Genomic DNA, 17,359 nt, shown 5'->3' on the forward strand with positions numbered 1-17,359 from the left:
GAGGGAAAAATTACTAATTAGCCTAAAAAAAATTGAATAGAACCGTTCCTCCTACACAACAGTTGGAGTGGTCATTCAGGTTTCCTCCAATGCAGAGCTACTCGTTGTAAATTGTAATAACTAAGCCACTGACAAAAGTTTTTTGGGCTACTCCTTCTAATAAAGCGTTGGAGTTGCTTTAAGAGTAAGGAAAGTGTAGGACAAAAGAGAGAGAAAGACAGTGATGTGATATGTGAAAGAGAGTTAGTGTAAAAGTTAAATAATAATTTTGAAAAGTGAAATACTATTTTAGATCCTATATTTTGTAAAAGTTATTAATTGGACCCTCTATTTTGTTAAATGACAAAAAAGATCTTGTATTTTTTGAAATTGTACAAATAAGACCTTGAACTGATTTTTTGTCAAAATAAAAGTTAATAATAATCTAATCTAGATATTTTATGACAAAACTGGTTATATTTTTTTGCATATGTTCGTGTTAGAAATTGTCTTAAAGTTGATTATATTAAAAAATAAAATTGTTGAAAATTGAGCTCAGGGTTTGATTTTTATCATTTGGAAAATATAGGGTCCATTTTGTCATTTAACAAAATAGAAAGTCTAATTGGTAATATTTGCAAAACACAGGGTCCAAAATAGTATTTACCCTTTTGAAAATTTAGAAAGTTAAAACAATGTAAAAAAGAAGTGGTAAATTTTTCTACCTCTTTTCCATTCCATTTTTACTACCAAACAACATGCAAGAACTACTTTCATCTCCTATCCTCTAGTTTCTACTCTTTTTTTTCTTCTTATGCTTTCCATATACACTAATTTATTTATTTAAAACTATCTTTTCTTTTAGAAATAAATATAGGGTAGTAATCCACAAACTTTATGAATCAAATTGACTCGGTCACTAGATTTTGGAAATAGATGCTTCTTTCTAGGACCTTCACCAACCAAACAATAAAGTAATCTTAATTTTAGGAAGAAAACTATATTCTACAAGGACCTAAATTTTGGCTGCTTCAAAAGTAATATGGTGAGAGAAAACGAATATCCACTACAAACAAACTATTTAGTGCACATAGTCAAAATTTTATGTAAGCAAGTACGTATTCTTACCATTAAAATAACTATCACACTATATAATATTGACAACAAAATCACTAACCAGATCACAACAATTTTTCTCATCATTTTGTAATATAGTAATCATCAATTCAAAGGATAAGAACTACTCCCAGTTAAAATTTACAGGCGTCCCAAGAATAAATACCTAAGACATAATCGTTTTGGTTATTAATTCCTTTGCTCATAATACTTAGTTAGGCAACCATGGCAGTGAGGAAAGTCCACGCAAACAATAACTCAGAACCTGCAATGAGAGTTATGGCTTGTCTCAATGAGAAAGAGTTGGCCTTTCAGTTTGTTTCTGTTGACATGAAAGTTGGTGAACATAAAAGACAACCTTTTCTTTCTCTCAATGTAAGGAAGAACTCATTTTCATTGGTTCTGTGTGGTGTTTTCCCAAGCCAATCTTACTCATGTTCATATATTGGTTTGGTTGGATGATGATGCAGCCATTTGGTCAGGTCCCAGCTTTTGAGGATGGAGATCTAACGCTCTTCGGTAAGACTCATTTTTTCATACTAATTTGCTCTGATTTTTTTGTATCAAATAAATTACCTTCTTATGCGCAGAATCAAGGGCAATTACTCAATACATAGCTACCGAGTATGCTAACCAGGGAACAGAGTTATTGTATTCAGACTCAAAGAAGAAGGCAATCTTATTAGTATGGCTGGAAATAGAGAGTCATCAGTTTGATCCAGCAGCAGCAAAATTGACATGGGAGATAGTCTTAAAGCCAATGCTTGGCATGGGTACTACAGATTTTGCAGTGGTGGAGGAAAATGAATCTAAGTTGGCAAATGTTTTAGATGTCTACGAAAATCGCCTGGCTAAGTCAAAATACTTGGCCGGGGACAGCTTCACCTTGGCAGATCTTCACCACCTTCCTCACATACAGTACCTGATGGAGACACGTTCCTGGAAGCTGTTCGAATCCCGGTCCCATGTTCATGCTTGGGCAGCTGATATTACAGCAAGGCCAGCTTGGTCTAAGGTCCTAATTGCCTTGAAAACTGAAGTTTAAGTAGATGAAAATACTTAAGAGCTTTGATGTTTTTGTACTCAATAAGTTACTGCTTCAATAATATTATCCCAGAAGCAAATATTAACAATATGAATAGTGTAATCTAAATTAGAAATTAAACACACACAACATTTCTGCATCACCATGCAATATCTATATCAAAAACAACTATATCATTGATCGTGCATTCTTTCTTAGCTCTCTGTCTGTAATCACATTCAAAAGGTAATTACTATGATACTAAATAATCAACTAGTTTGTGGCCCTCAAATTCTACAGAACTATAACCCAAATTTTTCTTAAGACCCTTGTCTATCATCATCTCCCTCACTTTCTCAACATCACTCCATCTTCCCATCTGTGCATACAAATTAGAAAGCACAACGTAGTAAGCACTATTGCCTGGCTCAAGTTCAATAAGCTTCCAAGCTGCAAATTCACTGAGGTTTAGATTTCCATGAGCTTTACTACCAGCCAATAGTGACCCCCATATAGCTTTTGTAGGCTCATAAGGCATTTCATTTAAGCATTTGAAAGCTTCTTCTAGATGTCCAGCACGAGCAAAGATGTCAACCATGCATGCATAATGTTTGACAGTAGGAGGAAATTGATATTTACCATCAACTATAGCTCCAAAAATTCGAGTACCAGTATCTACTAACCCTGCATGACTACAAGCAAGAAGAACAGCCACCAATGTTACTTGATCTGCTTTAACCCCTTCTTGTTCCATTATGTTAAACCACCACAAAGCCTCATCTCCACTCTTAGCAAGAGCCAGCCCTTGAATAACAGCATTCCACGTGAAGGTATTCTTTTTCTTCATACTTCTGAAAACAACCAAACCCTCTTCAATCCTGCCGCATTTCCCATACATGTCGATTAAGGAAGTCCCCAAAATCACATCCATGTCCCACTTGTTTCTCTTTATAAAGTCATGTATCCAAACTCCCATTTCAAGGGCCCCAGAATTAGCACAAGCAGCCAAGGCATTGACCATGGTTACATGATTGGGGATAACACCAGCATACTGCATCTGCTCAAATGCAATTAATGCTTCATCATACTTCCTAGCATTCCGATACCCCATAATCAAAACCGTCCAGGACACAACATCTCTTTGGGGAAATTCGTCGAACAGTTTCCGACACAAGTAAATATGGCCAGACGAAGCATAGACGTCAAGTAGAGAATTCAGCACGTAAATATCATTATGATGGCCCAATTTTATGACGTGGGTACGGACACACTCACCTTGTTTGAACTCACGCAAGTCAGACAATGATTTAAGAAGAAATGGGTATGTGAAATTGTTAGGAAGGATTGAGTTTCTGAGCATATGAAGGTATATAAAGAGTGGGGTATGAGAATTATGAGAATGAGAAAAGGCCCTGATGAGAGAATTGCAAATAAAAACATGGGGTCTACGATTTTGGGTGAAGTAAAAAAGATGGGCAAGGTCCAAGAGGCCTAAAGATTTGCAGGCAGTGATGAAGTGGGAGCCAATGTTGGAGTCACCTACAAGGTTTTGGAGAATGAGTTGAGCTTGGATTTGGCGTATTTGATTGTGTGAAGTTGAGTTGTTTAAGAAAGAGATTATTTTGATTGTAACATTGTTGAGCTTTGGAAGTGGCGTCATATCTCATTTGTTTGGTTTCGAAATTGGAAGTGTATTTGTTGTGCTCCCAAGTCCCAACAAGTAACTTATCAAAAAAAGAAAAAAAAAGTCCCAACAAGTAAAAACGGAAAAGACACTTTGCCACGATTTACAAGGGAAAAATTTCATTTACACCTCATTTTAATAATTGTATTAATTTTTTTATAACTTTTTTCTTCTTTTTTATATTCTTACAAAATAAAACAAAAATAAATTATATTTTAAATAATATGATAAAAAAATTATATGAATTTTTTAAAAAAATAAAAAAATTATATATACATAAATTTAAAAAAATTATAAAAATAAAATTTAAATAAATATTAAAATTAATAATAAAGTATATTTATCATGGGATTTTTTTCTTTTAAATATTAAATGAAATTTCCATTAAGAATAGGTACATAGCCGAAAAAAAAAAAGGAAAAAATATAAAAGTCTGCGCATCCAGGGAATCGAACCCTGGTCAGTACCGTGGGAGGGTACTATGATACCACTACACCAGATGCGCTTGTTATTAAACAGAAGATTTATATAATATAATAAACGTAAATTTTTGTTATGTTAATTAAAAAAATAAAAACAGAAATTGAAAATGTGTTCGGTTTAATTTATTTTCTATTTTTTTAATTTGAAATCAAAAATAATAATTTTGAAAACAGATTTCTAATGATATTAAAAACACTTTTTTTCTCAATCACTTTTTCTCGCTTGTTTCTACTCCTCCTTGTGCGATTTCCCTCTTCAATCTTCCATGGCATCAGGTAAAGATCCCTTCCTCTCTCTTTCTCTCCATATTCTCTATATATATCTCGCTCTTTCTTTGTATATATGTGTGGCTTTCTCTCTCCCTCTCTGTCATAGTGTCAGGTTTATTTATGTTTCCTTTATTCTCAGATTTGAGAATGAAAAATGAGAAGAGCATGAAGATGACGAGATGATAAGCTTATCATAGAGGAAGGTTTTTTACTAGTATGATTTTTTTCTTTTATTTTCTGATTTTAGGATTTTCAAAGTTTGAGATAATCTCTCCTTAGCTTTTTCTAGGTTTTTAAATTTAATCTCTTATTTGGGTTCTGGGTTTAATCTCTCTGAAATAAGATTTTGGTCTTTCAGATTTTAGTTTTCCGATTGTGCTTAAATCTCCTTCTCTTTTTATTTTGATTTCATATGTTGTTTTATGTAATTTTCTTTGGATGTTAGTATATATATTCTATTCTGTTATATATATATATATGTGTTTGTAGAAATGACTCAATCACTTTTCATGTATGTATGCATGAATCTATATAGTTTCTGATGTGCTTGCTTGTGGTTGATTCACATAATGTATTTGCTAGAGATTAGTGGTGAGAATAATTTATGTTACCCAAGTCAGTCCCTCTGAAGAATATAATGTTAAGGTTAGAGCCAATATATGTGGAAGAATGAAGAATGGATTTGCCACTGCAAATCAATCATTGATGAGCTCTCATCCTTCATCTCATCACCCACTGCAAATCAAAATTAAAAAGAAACAAAAAATAATAATTGGTTCATCTTCGAATGCTAATATATACTTTAGCGCCGGCCCTTCTGTAAAACCCTTCGCCTCTTTTGCTTCTCTGCAATCTGCATCTTATGTCTTCAAATCTAGATTTTACAGAGAAGTTAAGTTCACTCGCCAATATGCAGAACGACGAAGGTGTTATCACAGAGCTCTACATTCCTAGGAAATGCTCTGCAACCAACAAGTTGATCACTTCAAAGGACCATGGTTTAAAATTGCGGATTTAAGTTTTTTTTTTTTTGTGAGGCTAAGCCTCGATTATTAATTAAAATAATATTTTTAAAGTAACTAAAAATACTAAGAATAAATAATCTCTTATAAATATCAAAAATTACCATAAAATGTCGCATAAAATAAAAACATAGCATTTGATCCAATTCAGAGATTCATCCATTGGATGGAATCAATTCAATCCAATGATTTATTGGATTGGTTTGGTTCGGTTCGGTTGAGCTTACAGTATTGGATTGGATCGGTTGGAGAAATCCAACATCCAATTTATAATTGGGTCTCTATTCGGGTCTTCACCCCGCTCCGCCCCGACTAGGTTTTTTTTTTTCGAATCGGGGCTACCCTGATCCGACAATACATTAACTTAAAAAAAGAAGAAAGTAAAATTTCAGTTCCTAAATCACTAAATCTCTAAATTGAAAATCAAAGAAGCCTTTTCACTCGTCTCCTTTGTCAAATCACCGTCTCCTTCATCAAATCGCTGTCTCCTTCCTCAAATCGGTTAGAGAAGCATCTTGCAGAAATGATCCAATCCAATAACAAACCGACCGATCCAATGTCCTGCAAAAATTGGATATCCAATTATGATTGGATTGGATCGGATGATATTTTTGAAAATCCAATATTGGATCGGTCGGTTCTTGGATGACATGTAAATGGATCCAACCGAATGATCCAATCCAATAACAATCCAATATTAAAATAAAAAATATATATTATAAATTTATAATATTAAATATATTATATTTTAATACATACATAAAAAAACATTGAAAAATTCTACAATACACTCCCTTAAAATGGATATATTGATGCACCCCTATCTGTTTTAGCATCCGAAATAATTTTTTAGTCAATTTTTTTCTCATGGTCATGTACGTTATAGTTATCTAAGAAATCCTGCACAATTTTAAGAAATTTGGAAAAGTTTAACACGCCGAAAATTATGTTCAAATAGTGTGTTGCACGCGTGATTATTTTATTTTATACGCGTGTAAAATAGACTGTTTGAACATTGTTATCTATATTGTAAATTACTCCGATTTTTTCAAAATTTTGTAGGATATCTTAAATAGCTATAACGTACATGAATATGAAAAAAAATTAGATTAAAAAATTCTTCTGAATGCCGAAACAAGTTAAGGGTGCATCAGTACATCCCTTTTAAGGGGGTGCATTGTAGAATCTCATCAGATCCCTCTCTCTCTATCGTATTCTCTCTCACCTCATCCCTCTTTGAAGCCGCCTGCCCACTGCCTAGAGAATGGACGACGACGGTGACGCTCGCTGCCCAGCGATATGACGACGGCAGAGACGACGACATCTTCTCCCCTACTCGCTGACTACGACGGCCATCTCCTCCCTAAGTCGCCGACGGCATCTTCACCAACGACGGAAGCGTTTTCCATTTCTTACAGATCGGTATTCAATCCCAACTCATTTTCTAGTCTTTTGTTTTTGGCATTATTTCACCCTTAATCTCTAATCATCTAGAAAACACTAGGGTTACTTGCCTTTGAAGATTTTGATCCATTTTCTTAATGTTGAGGGTTTTATTTCACCTTGTTTAAGTCTTTATTATTATTATTACTCTCAATAGAGACTGTATTATATTATATTCTCAGTGAGTTAGTACTGATACTATTGTTTATACTGGTTTTATTTTATTAGAATTTTTTTTTTTGTCTTCTTCTTTTTACTGGAGAAGTCTTTTAACCTTCTCTTATTTTTCATTTTTCATAATTAAACTTAATAATAATTCTTCCTGACCTTGAAGCACCTAATTTCAAAGATAAGGGGACAAAAAGAAGAAATATTAATTGGTTTGATTTTATGAAATAGATCAGCCATTTGCTGCTTCAGTTCCATGATCTTCAAAAAAGTGTCCCTTTTAACTTTGATGTGCTCTTCCTTGAAATGAATTGATATAATAATCTGTGATTTTTGAAGAATTTTTTGTGTCTAAATGAATTAAAGCATTTCATTTTTGGGTTTTCTTTAAAATTATGGCTTTATAATTGTTTATAATTTTTGGAATTTAATGGATAAAGACAGAAATGGATAGTGATCATATTAAAGCTACTTTTTTTTTTTTTTTTTTTTTTTTTATTTTATATGTTATTAACGTGTTCTCTTTTTGAAACAGAATATGTTGTTGAATATTGTGATTTTCTATTTGTTTTCGTTTAAAGGTTTTGGCATTTTTATTTTCTGGAAAATCTTTTATGGACTTGTATTGGCTTTTGGAAGATCAATGTTGTCTTTCGTATGATGTTTTGCATGATATACAAGAATAAAAATCTAAATTAAGCAGCTAAACTACATGTAAATAATGTTATGTATATATATTTATAACAAGGATCTGAAAGAAGGTGTTACTATTTTTTTTAATTTGCAGAAATATTGGCTGCAATGGGTGATATTAGAATTGAGTGACATTGTTACTTTGGAGTTTGGACTGATGAAGGATTCTATGATATTCATAATTTATGCACTCTTGTTTATCTAACATGTATTATCTTATGTTATAACTCAGAATGGATTTATGTTGGATTTATGTTACAATTAGGTTGGATTTATGTTGTGTTGCAATATTTTGTATAATATATTAGCTGTTTTGGTGAAAAATCAGGTTTTACTCTTGGATTGGATTGGATAGATCCAATCAATCCAATTAATATTGGATTAAAAATATTGGATGGATCCAATCCGGTCTAAAAAATATTGGATCAAAAGTATTGGATGGATCCGATCCAATATAGGGATTCATCCATTGGATGGAACCGATCCAATCCAATGCTTTATTGGATCGGTTCGGTTCGGTTGAGCTTATAGTATTGGATTGGATCGGTTGGAGAAATCCAACATCCAATGTGTAATTGGATTGGATCTGGATGGGTCCAAAAACATTGGATGTGATCCAATGAACAGCCCTGCTAATACCTATTTCTTCACTTGGGTATGTGTGCTTTTCACTTATAAGTGTACTTGTGGTCTAATGTAAAGTAAAACACTTTCATTTATGGGTGTAATTTCTAATTGGGTACGAGGTTATGAAAAACACTTTCATTTCTCTTTTAAATTTGCTTGATTTTCTGAAATAACATTATTCAATATCAATTCCTATGTTTTGTTGATGATTTTATTGATATGCTCTAATATACAAGCAAAATGAAGCATTCCTTTCATCCTTTTTCTTGCCATGGGCTTTGTGAATATATGGAGATATAGTACAATATTAATATACAAGCAAAAATCGGTTCTTTGATGGATCCTCAACTTGATATGTTGTACAGTATTAAACCTGTTTTTCAAAACAAGACAAAAAAATAAAAAGTCATTATATAAGTAAATTTTTTATGATTTTCAATTGTGAAAACTAACTGATTTGATTGCTATACAAAAATGAATTAGAACCTGAAAGAGTTAAAACTTCACTTAGATTATTAGATCAAGTGGGGTTGGAATAAATTGAAATTGATCAAGTGGGGTTGGATGTTACTTTTATATATACTAATTTTTAATCTAAAGCATAATTATTCTGTTCTTAATTTGGAATTGTCTCTTGCTTACCCTCCTAAAAAAAGTGGAGTGCTTTGTTGAATTTTGCTAATGGTGGAGATGAGCTTAAAATGGAATCAAAAATGCCGTGATAGGAAAATGTGGTTGCTTTATTTTTCATGCTATCTCATTTGGAGTGCTAAATGGGATAGGAAAATACAATATTATTTAAATTAGCATATAATTCATGCTGAATTGATTTTGTTGACACGATAGGAAAGAAATTATATAACAAGTTGATGTTGATGAGTTCTTGAAAACCAAAGTTGCACCTCAAGAGCTTGTGGATGAGATTAAGGTACTTTTACTATGATATAACATTCTTTTGTTTAAGAACTTGTAGATATAAATCCATATATATATATATATAAATATATATATTTTTAAACTGATGTTAGAAATGTTGTATTTCTCATAATTTAATAGAAGAGTTTGAATATCTTATATATTCATCCATAGAGAAGTAGGATCTGGAAAATTTGTGTGCTGCGGTGATATAAGGATGAAAACTTGTATATTATTTGATTGTTTGCGGTTGAAATTGACAGATGGTTATGTTAATAAAATAGGAAAAATGTTGTCCGATTTTTTTTTTAATATTTTCTAAGTAGTTGCGTGCATTGATAGACATGAGAATATTGTCTTATTGTAGGTTAAATAAAGAATAATGTCTGGTCAAATCGGTTCTAATTCTGAGAATGATGTTAATTTTGTGCCATCAACTAATATTGAAGAAATACAGTCTGGTGTATTGGTATTATCGTACCCTCCCACGGTACTAACCAGGGTTCGATTCCCTGGATGCGCAAATTTTTAATTGTTTCTTTTTCTTTTGATCAGCTATGTACCTATTCTAAATTGTGGCAAACTACTAGTGTTTTTTCCCTTTTTTTGTTGTTGGGTAACACAACAAATACACTTCCAATTTTGAAACCAAACAAATGAGATATGACGCCACTTCTAGAGCTCAACAATGTTACAATCAAAATAATCTCTTTCTTAAACAACTCAACTTCACACAATCAAATACGCCAAGTCCAGACTCAACTCATTCTCCAAAACCTTGTAGGTGACTCCAACATTGGCTCCCACTTCATCACTGCCTGCAAATCTTTAGGCCTCTTGGACCTTGCCCATCTTTTTTACTTCACCCAAAATCGTAGATCCCATGTTTTTATTTGCAATTCTCTCATTAGGGCCTTTTCTCATTCTCATAATTCTCACACCCCACACTTTATATACCTTCATATGCTCAGAAACTCAATCCTTCCTAACAATTTCACATACCCATTTCTTCTTAAATCATTGTCTGACTTGCGTGAGTTCAAACAAGGTGAGTGTGTCCGTACCCACGTCATAAAATTGGGCCATCATAATGATATTTACGTGCTGAATTCTCTACTTGACGTCTATGCTTCGTCTGGCCATATTTACTTGTGTCGGAAACTGTTCGACGAATTTCCCCAAAGAGATGTTGTGTCATGGACGGTTTTGATTATGGGGTATCGGAATGCTAGGAAGTATGATGAAGCATTAATTGCATTTGAGCAGATGCAGTATGCTGGTGTTATCCCCAATCATGTAACCATGGTCAATGCCTTGGCTGCTTGTGCTAATTCTGGGGCCCTTGAAATGGGAGTTTGGATACATGACTTTATAAAGCGAAACAAGTGGGACATGGATGTGATTTTGGGGACTTCCTTAATCGACATGTATGGGAAATGCGGCAGGATTGAAGAGGGTTTGGTTGTTTTCAGAAGTATGAAGAAAAAGAATACCTTCACGTGGAATGCTGTTATTCAAGGGCTGGCTCTTGCTAAGAGTGGAGATGAGGCTTTGTGGTGGTTTAACGTAATGGAACAAGAAGGGTTTAAAGCAGATCAAGTAACATTGGTGGCTGTTCTTCTTGCTTGTAGTCATGCAGGGTTTGTTGACACTGGCACTCGAATTTTTGGAGCTATAGTTGATGGTAAATATCAATTTCCTCCTACTGTCAAACATTATGCATGCATGGTTGACATCTTTGCTCGTGCCGGACAACTAGAAGAAGCTTTCAAATGCTTAAATAAAATGCCTTATGAGCCTACAAAAGCGATATGGGGGTCACTATTGGCTGGTGGTAAAGCTCATGGAAATCTAAACCTCAGTGAGTTTGCAGCTTGGAAGCTGATTGAACTCGAGCCAGGCAATAGTACTTACTACGTTGTGCTTTCTAATTTGTATGCACAGATGGGAAGATGGAGTGATGTTGAGAAAGTGAGGGAGATAATGATAGACAGGGGTCTTAAGAAAGATTTGGGTTATAGTACCGTAGAATTTGAGCGCCACAAACTAGTTGATTATTTAGTATCATAGTAATTACCTTTTGAATGTGATTACAGATAGAGAGCTAAGAAAGAATGCACGATCAATGATATAGTTGTTTTTGATTGCATATGGTGATGCAGAAATGTTGTGTTAATATTACAGTAGTGAGTAATGGATACGTAATACGACTAATTTGTTGAAACTTGATACAAGACATTATATATCTGATTATTATTGTTTACTTCTTTAGACGAAACATATGTGGTGCTGCTTTTACTTTGCCGTGTGCCATAGGCATATGTATTGATACTATACAGGTATGGATATTTATTTTACCTATTGAATTATATATTAGTGAAATAATATGGCCGAATTCACCAAATACAGGGTACGTAACTAAGCCACTAGTGTTGTACTGTTGGCCATCTGTTTTGGTCTGATATACGAGGAGTGTTGTTGTCAAAGAAATTAAGTTAACACCAAAATAAGTGAGTATTCGTGTAAATAAGAACGCTCACAAAAATAACAGTGAGTAGTTTGGTAGAGTGGCGAATATACTTAAACAGAAAATAACGAATACTTAAAGAAAATAGCGAGTATATAAGTAGCAAGAAAAATTAATTATATAAATATACTCGTTCAGAGTTCAGTCTGCGTAGTCTATTTTGAGAGATTTCCATGCAAAATCTAATTTTATTCATGTGTATTTTTTTATAGTGTATATTTTTAGTTTCTTTCAGATATTTTTTTTTATTGTATATTTGTTGTTTTATGTAGTTTAGATACATATATTTAGTTTAATTTTTTGACATATTTTATTAAAATATAATGATAAGATTTTTTTTTTTAATTTACACAATGTTCAGTATTAGATCTTTATATGTTAATTATATATTACCATTTCTACTATTAATGTAATTATTTATTAACTTTTAAAAAATAAATTATCATTTTAACTGTCACTAACTCTAAAAGAAAAAGAGATAAGAAAAAAGTTGAAAGTATCAAGTTATAACAACAATTTTCACAAAAAATAATGTAGTAGTACAAAAAGATAAATCAAGTTATCAAAACTAAGTGTTAAGAAAAAATTTCACATTCAAAATATTAAAAATGAGTGCAAAACACAATTTTACTTATGTCAAATTCATACCATAAGAGTTTATTAATTTTAAATTCGACCCATCTAAGATTATAAGAATGATTTCTTAATGATAATCCTTTTGTTTAAAGAAAACATACTTTCCAATTACGATGATATTAAATAATTGAAGTAAACTTTGGGAAAAATTGGAGAGAATTTGGAATTGCAGTTGAACTTAGTAATTTTGGCTAACTCAGCTGCCTACATAACTTCTTTACGTAGAATCAAGCCACTTGTTGTTCAGAATGCGCTATTTTAGAATTTGAATATAAGAATTTTGAGTGGATTACCTCTTTCAGAAATTCTTCGCTATTTGAACATCTAGAAAAAATCCTAGGTGAATGACTTTTTATGGAATTTTGAGAGTTGTATTTTATACCATTTTGCGGTATTAGTGATTGCACTTAGTCTTAGCGACTAAGTTGCTTACATATCCTTTTGAATCAAGTCAAATGTAGTTTTGAATCAATGTAAAAAAATAAATTACTTTGACATTTGAGGTGAATGACCTCTTTGGGAATCTTGAGGTAGACAACCTCACTTGAAATTTTTGTTGAGATGAATTACTTCATTTTGGATTTTGAGATAAAAGACCTCACTTGGGATTTTTGTTATTAAGGTATGCTAGAGAATGTTAGTCTAGGCTTGTATGTTTGCTTTACTTTCTGCCAGTAGGAGTTAGTTAAGTTGTTTTGGTTAGTTAGTTAATCTAACTATCTAAAGTTAGTTCAGCTTAGTTAGTTTTGACTAGCTTGACTAGCTTAGTTAGAAAGAATTGCATTACATTGAATAGACCAATTACAATGGAAAAATATACACAATAGAGCTGAGGGTTTGGCATATAGTTAGGTGTTGAAAAATTAAATACAATAGAGCATCCCATGTTGCCTTTTTCCTGCTCCAAGTTATGTCAAAATGTTTTTGAAAGACATTTTCATTTTTTATAGTTACACTGCTGGCTCAGCCTTGTTTCAATTCTTCTCATCAGTTTCTCAAGAGTGAAAGAAAATGAGGCTTGTGGGACTCACAGGTGGAATTTCCTCTGGCAAGAGCACTGTTTCAACTCTCTTCAAAGCTCATGGCATTCCGGTTGTTGATGCTGATGTTGTTGCTCGTGTATGCTTCTCTTATTATTGAATTAAATCCCTTTGTAATAAGCTTTTATTTAATCTAATAAAAATATATTTAATATCAATTAGTTCATAAACATTCAGCATTATAAAGATGGAAAAATTATGAAAATTCAGCATGATTCTTTATGTGATATTATCCACTTGGTTCCTAGTGAAACCTGGTATCATTATTTGCGTGTATTCGTTCTTTTCAACAATTGGGGCCTGTTTGCTATTTGCTTCTGTTTCATGCATTGAATTTTTATTGTTCAGGATGTTCTTAAGAAGGGCACTGGTGGCTGGAAAAAGGTAGTTTCAGCATTTGGAGAAGAAATCTTACAACCAGATGGAGAAGTAGATCGGCCTAGACTTGGCCAGATTGTATTTTCTGATCCGGGAAAGCGTCAACTTCTTAATCGGTATGCATATTTGAATCTAGATACAATTATTCTACATAAAAGTCTAATGTTTATGAAGATGTAGATGGATTAGATGTTTCACTCATGTTGTGCCTACACAAAATGATTTCTATTGTGTTTTTAAAGGAAAAGTTAAGTGGCGTAAAGGTAAAAATGGATGGTTTGATGTCTTTGGGTAATTTGTCATTTATAGAAACTTCAGTTTGAATGGACTCTTTTAGAATTAATTTTAACTTTTTATCGAAAACAGAAATGTATCGTTTACTTTTACAACTTAGAATGCCAGTACGAGGTATTGTATACTAAACCATACACGAACATTAATAAAAACTTAGGACACTAGTAACTGCATGAAAACTATTTGAACTGATTAGCACCAATAGCTAGGTATAGATTTGTAATTGTAGGAAATTGTTGAGATAATGCGACCTCTTTCCATTTACCTATTTCTTGTTGAGTTACTTTCGTCAATAATTTTAAGTTGAATTGATTCAACATCCTTTAACAGGTGTCCGTCTAGCAAAAAAATTGGTCCAATTAAATTTTTAAACTACAAAGTGAACTTTTAATGCTTGTATGACTTTGACTTGTACAGATTACATGTGAGACATTTTTCATTTTCATTTGTTATGAACAATTTGCCCTGGATTCTTCTTACAATACCAATTTTTTACGTTACTATTTCATTGTCTTGCAGCCTACTAGCCCCTTATATATCTTCAGGCATATTTTGGGAAATTTTGAAGTTATGGATTAAGGGGTCTAAGGTGATTGTTCTTGATATTCCTCTATTGTTTGAAGCCAGGATGGATAAATGGACAAAGCCAATTATAGTAGTATGGGTTGACCCTGAAACACAGCTCCATCGACTTATGGCAAGAGATGGTTCGAACGAGGAGGATGCTCAGAATAGGATTAATGCTCAAATGTCACTAGATTTGAAAAGAAAAAAAGCAGACATAGTAATTAATAACACTGGATCACTTGATGAGTTGAATGAAGAGTTTCAGAAAGTCTTGTGTGAGGTGACAAAGCCCCTGACATGGACCGAATTCGGTCTTTCAAGGCAAGGAGCCTTGTCTGTTCTCGCTTCCACTATTGTTGGTGTTATTTTTTGCAGAAATATTTTCAGTAACAGTTCAAGACTATGACTTGGTGCTTAGGATTTTATTTCTTTATTTATTTTTCAAACCCATATATCTGGTTGGTGTCGTGTTAGTTTGTATGTTTGAGTTTCCAAACAGTTGTATTTGTAAAAGAATTCAAGAAAGTTTTGTCATGTTCTCTCTACTTTGTGTTACTTCATTGGTCTTCAGAATTTTATTTGAGCAAGCTATTAGTTTATTTATTTATTCATAATTGTTCAAGCTAATCCGAAGTTTATGAATCACTACTTTACAGTTTTTATGTTATGTTCTTTTTTACATTTTCTTTTAATTGGATGACCAGCTTAATGGGTCACTCCTTTTAGTGATAATGGATCTATTTATTGTCCCAAGTGACAAGTATAGTCACAAATCACTTTAGATATCATTTATAAAGCTTTATCAAACTCATTGGCTTACCTAAAGTGGGACATAAGTAAATCAAGATCCATTATAGCATTCTTTTTATTGTGTTTGATATGAATATTTTACTGATAATGAGTACAAGAGTATTAATAAAATAAAGAATAAAAAGAAAAGAGAAATTTAACTAATTATGTCTACATTAGGGGGAAATTGATATTCTAAACTAAGAATCCGTTTGGCACAGTTGTACTGTGGGGAAAAGTAATTGTGATCAAAACTGTGGAAAAAACATATACCAATTTTAAAGTGCTAAAGTTGTTGAGATTTTATTATAATAGTGACAATATTTTTATTTAGTTCATTATAATTACATATATATATATATATAAAAGGAAGAGATTTCAATGGTTACATTTTTATTGTAACCATCATGGTTACATTTTTTTAAGTCATTGGATTACTATTAAATGGTTGTGATTAATTTGGAAATTAAATAAAAATAAATAATAAATAACTTGTAACCTGAAAGTAACCTAATAATTTATTTCCTTATAAAACTTTAATTAAGATTAATTATAATTATTAATTAATTTTTTGTAATTTATTACTATATAAGGATCTTTCAGCATTATTTTTTTTGCACTTAAATTATTTAAAGTTTTATAGCAAAACTTTTTATAATTTAAAATTATACACATATAATTGGGCTTTTTTCATAAATGTACAACAAAATCAAAATAATTACAAAAAATGTGCAAAAAAAAATTATTTTAAAAATTTATACATTTTGAAAGCTTATTACATGAAACCATACATTTTTAATATGTTTATTAAACCTCAAAATAAACAATTTCGTAAAATTAATTAAACAGTTTTATAAAAATAAACAAGTTAAATATTTTTTATTAAAAGATAAATGTTTATTATCTATTTTATTATGAATTATTATAATTTAATAAGATTTTTTTTAATAAAATACAATATCAAAATTATAAACATTAATGTATATAAATATAAATCAATACTTAAAATTACTAAAAATAAACATGACACGTAGAGTGATATAATAAACATATGTGAATATTATTATTTTGTTTATTAAAGTAGTATGTTTAATAGATAGAAAATAAAATAAACATATATATACAAAGTATTTTATATTATTAGTATGTTTATTATAATTGTAAACATAAAAATAGACATAGTCAATTTATACTATACTAAAATAAGTATATTTTCTTTCTATTGTTTCTATATATTGATTATTTTCTAATGAGTTAGTGAACGAGTTTTTTATTGAAGTATAATTCTTACATCAAAAAATAAATAAACAAACATAACTTTATAAATTCCAAAAATTATTTAATTAAAAAAAATAAACACGACACAATTAATAAACAAAGAAAAAGATAAAGATAAATAATTTTTTATATATATTATTTATTTTTTAAAAAATTACTAAAAAAATAAACATAACACACGTAGAGTGATATAATAAACTTATGTGAATATTATTATTTTGTTTATTAAATTAGTATGTTTAATTAATAGAAAATAAAATAAATACACACATAAAATATTTTATATTATTAGTATGTTTATTATAATGGTAAACATAAAAATAAACATAGCCAATAAACACATATATAAAATGTTTTATATTATTAATATGTTTATTATAATTGTAAACATAAAAATAAACATAACCAATATTACCATATATATACT

General features: G+C 31.2%; 4 protein-coding genes and 1 non-coding gene across 6 annotated transcripts; 3 read left to right on the forward strand and 2 right to left on the reverse strand.

The window, feature by feature from the left end:
• The first annotated feature begins 1,091 nt into the window (after nt 1–1,091).
• Nucleotides 1,092–2,316, forward strand: LOC115710516 (glutathione S-transferase). The gene is made up of 3 exons (XM_030638881.2): nt 1,092–1,470; nt 1,566–1,614; nt 1,686–2,316. Exons 1-3 carry the CDS (start codon nt 1,321–1,323, stop codon nt 2,138–2,140), a joined length of 654 nt encoding a protein of 217 aa, XP_030494741.2. The 5' UTR covers nt 1,092–1,320; the 3' UTR covers nt 2,141–2,316.
• On the reverse strand, nt 2,185–3,874 carry LOC115710507 (pentatricopeptide repeat-containing protein At5g66520-like). Its single transcript, XM_030638875.2, has one exon. It carries the CDS (start codon nt 3,777–3,779, stop codon nt 2,373–2,375), a length of 1,407 nt encoding a protein of 468 aa, XP_030494735.2. The 5' UTR covers nt 3,780–3,874; the 3' UTR covers nt 2,185–2,372.
• Nucleotides 3,875–4,237: 363 nt separating this feature from the next.
• On the reverse strand, nt 4,238–4,308 carry TRNAG-CCC (transfer RNA glycine (anticodon CCC)). Its single transcript has one exon. It is a non-coding gene; the product is annotated as a tRNA-Gly (tRNA).
• Nucleotides 4,309–4,436: 128 nt separating this feature from the next.
• On the forward strand, nt 4,437–12,482 carry LOC115724952 (pentatricopeptide repeat-containing protein At5g66520). 2 transcript variants are annotated; one of them, XM_061106885.1, is made up of 4 exons: nt 4,437–4,561; nt 4,695–4,769; nt 9,355–9,436; nt 9,791–12,482. In XM_061106885.1, the coding sequence occupies exon 4, from the start codon at nt 10,087–10,089 to the stop codon at nt 11,491–11,493; it is 1,407 nt and encodes a 468-aa protein (XP_060962868.1). In that variant the 5' UTR covers nt 4,437–4,561; nt 4,695–4,769; nt 9,355–9,436; nt 9,791–10,086; the 3' UTR covers nt 11,494–12,482. The 2 variants fall into 2 exon arrangements, 1 of the variants encoding a protein (XP_060962868.1); XR_009685287.1 differs by lacking the exons at nt 9,355–9,436; nt 9,791–12,482 and adding an exon at nt 7,976–8,205.
• Nucleotides 12,483–13,073: 591 nt separating this feature from the next.
• On the forward strand, nt 13,074–15,420 carry LOC115710480 (dephospho-CoA kinase). The gene is made up of 3 exons (XM_061106887.1): nt 13,074–13,705; nt 13,975–14,120; nt 14,818–15,420. The coding sequence occupies exons 1-3, from the start codon at nt 13,598–13,600 to the stop codon at nt 15,269–15,271; spliced, it is 708 nt and encodes a 235-aa protein (XP_060962870.1). The 5' UTR covers nt 13,074–13,597; the 3' UTR covers nt 15,272–15,420.
• The last annotated feature ends 1,939 nt before the right edge of the window (nt 15,421–17,359 follow it).

This window comes from Cannabis sativa, chromosome X, assembly GCF_029168945.1.
Source record: "Cannabis sativa cultivar Pink pepper isolate KNU-18-1 chromosome X, ASM2916894v1, whole genome shotgun sequence".
Classification (NCBI taxonomy): domain Eukaryota; kingdom Viridiplantae; phylum Streptophyta; class Magnoliopsida; order Rosales; family Cannabaceae; genus Cannabis; species Cannabis sativa.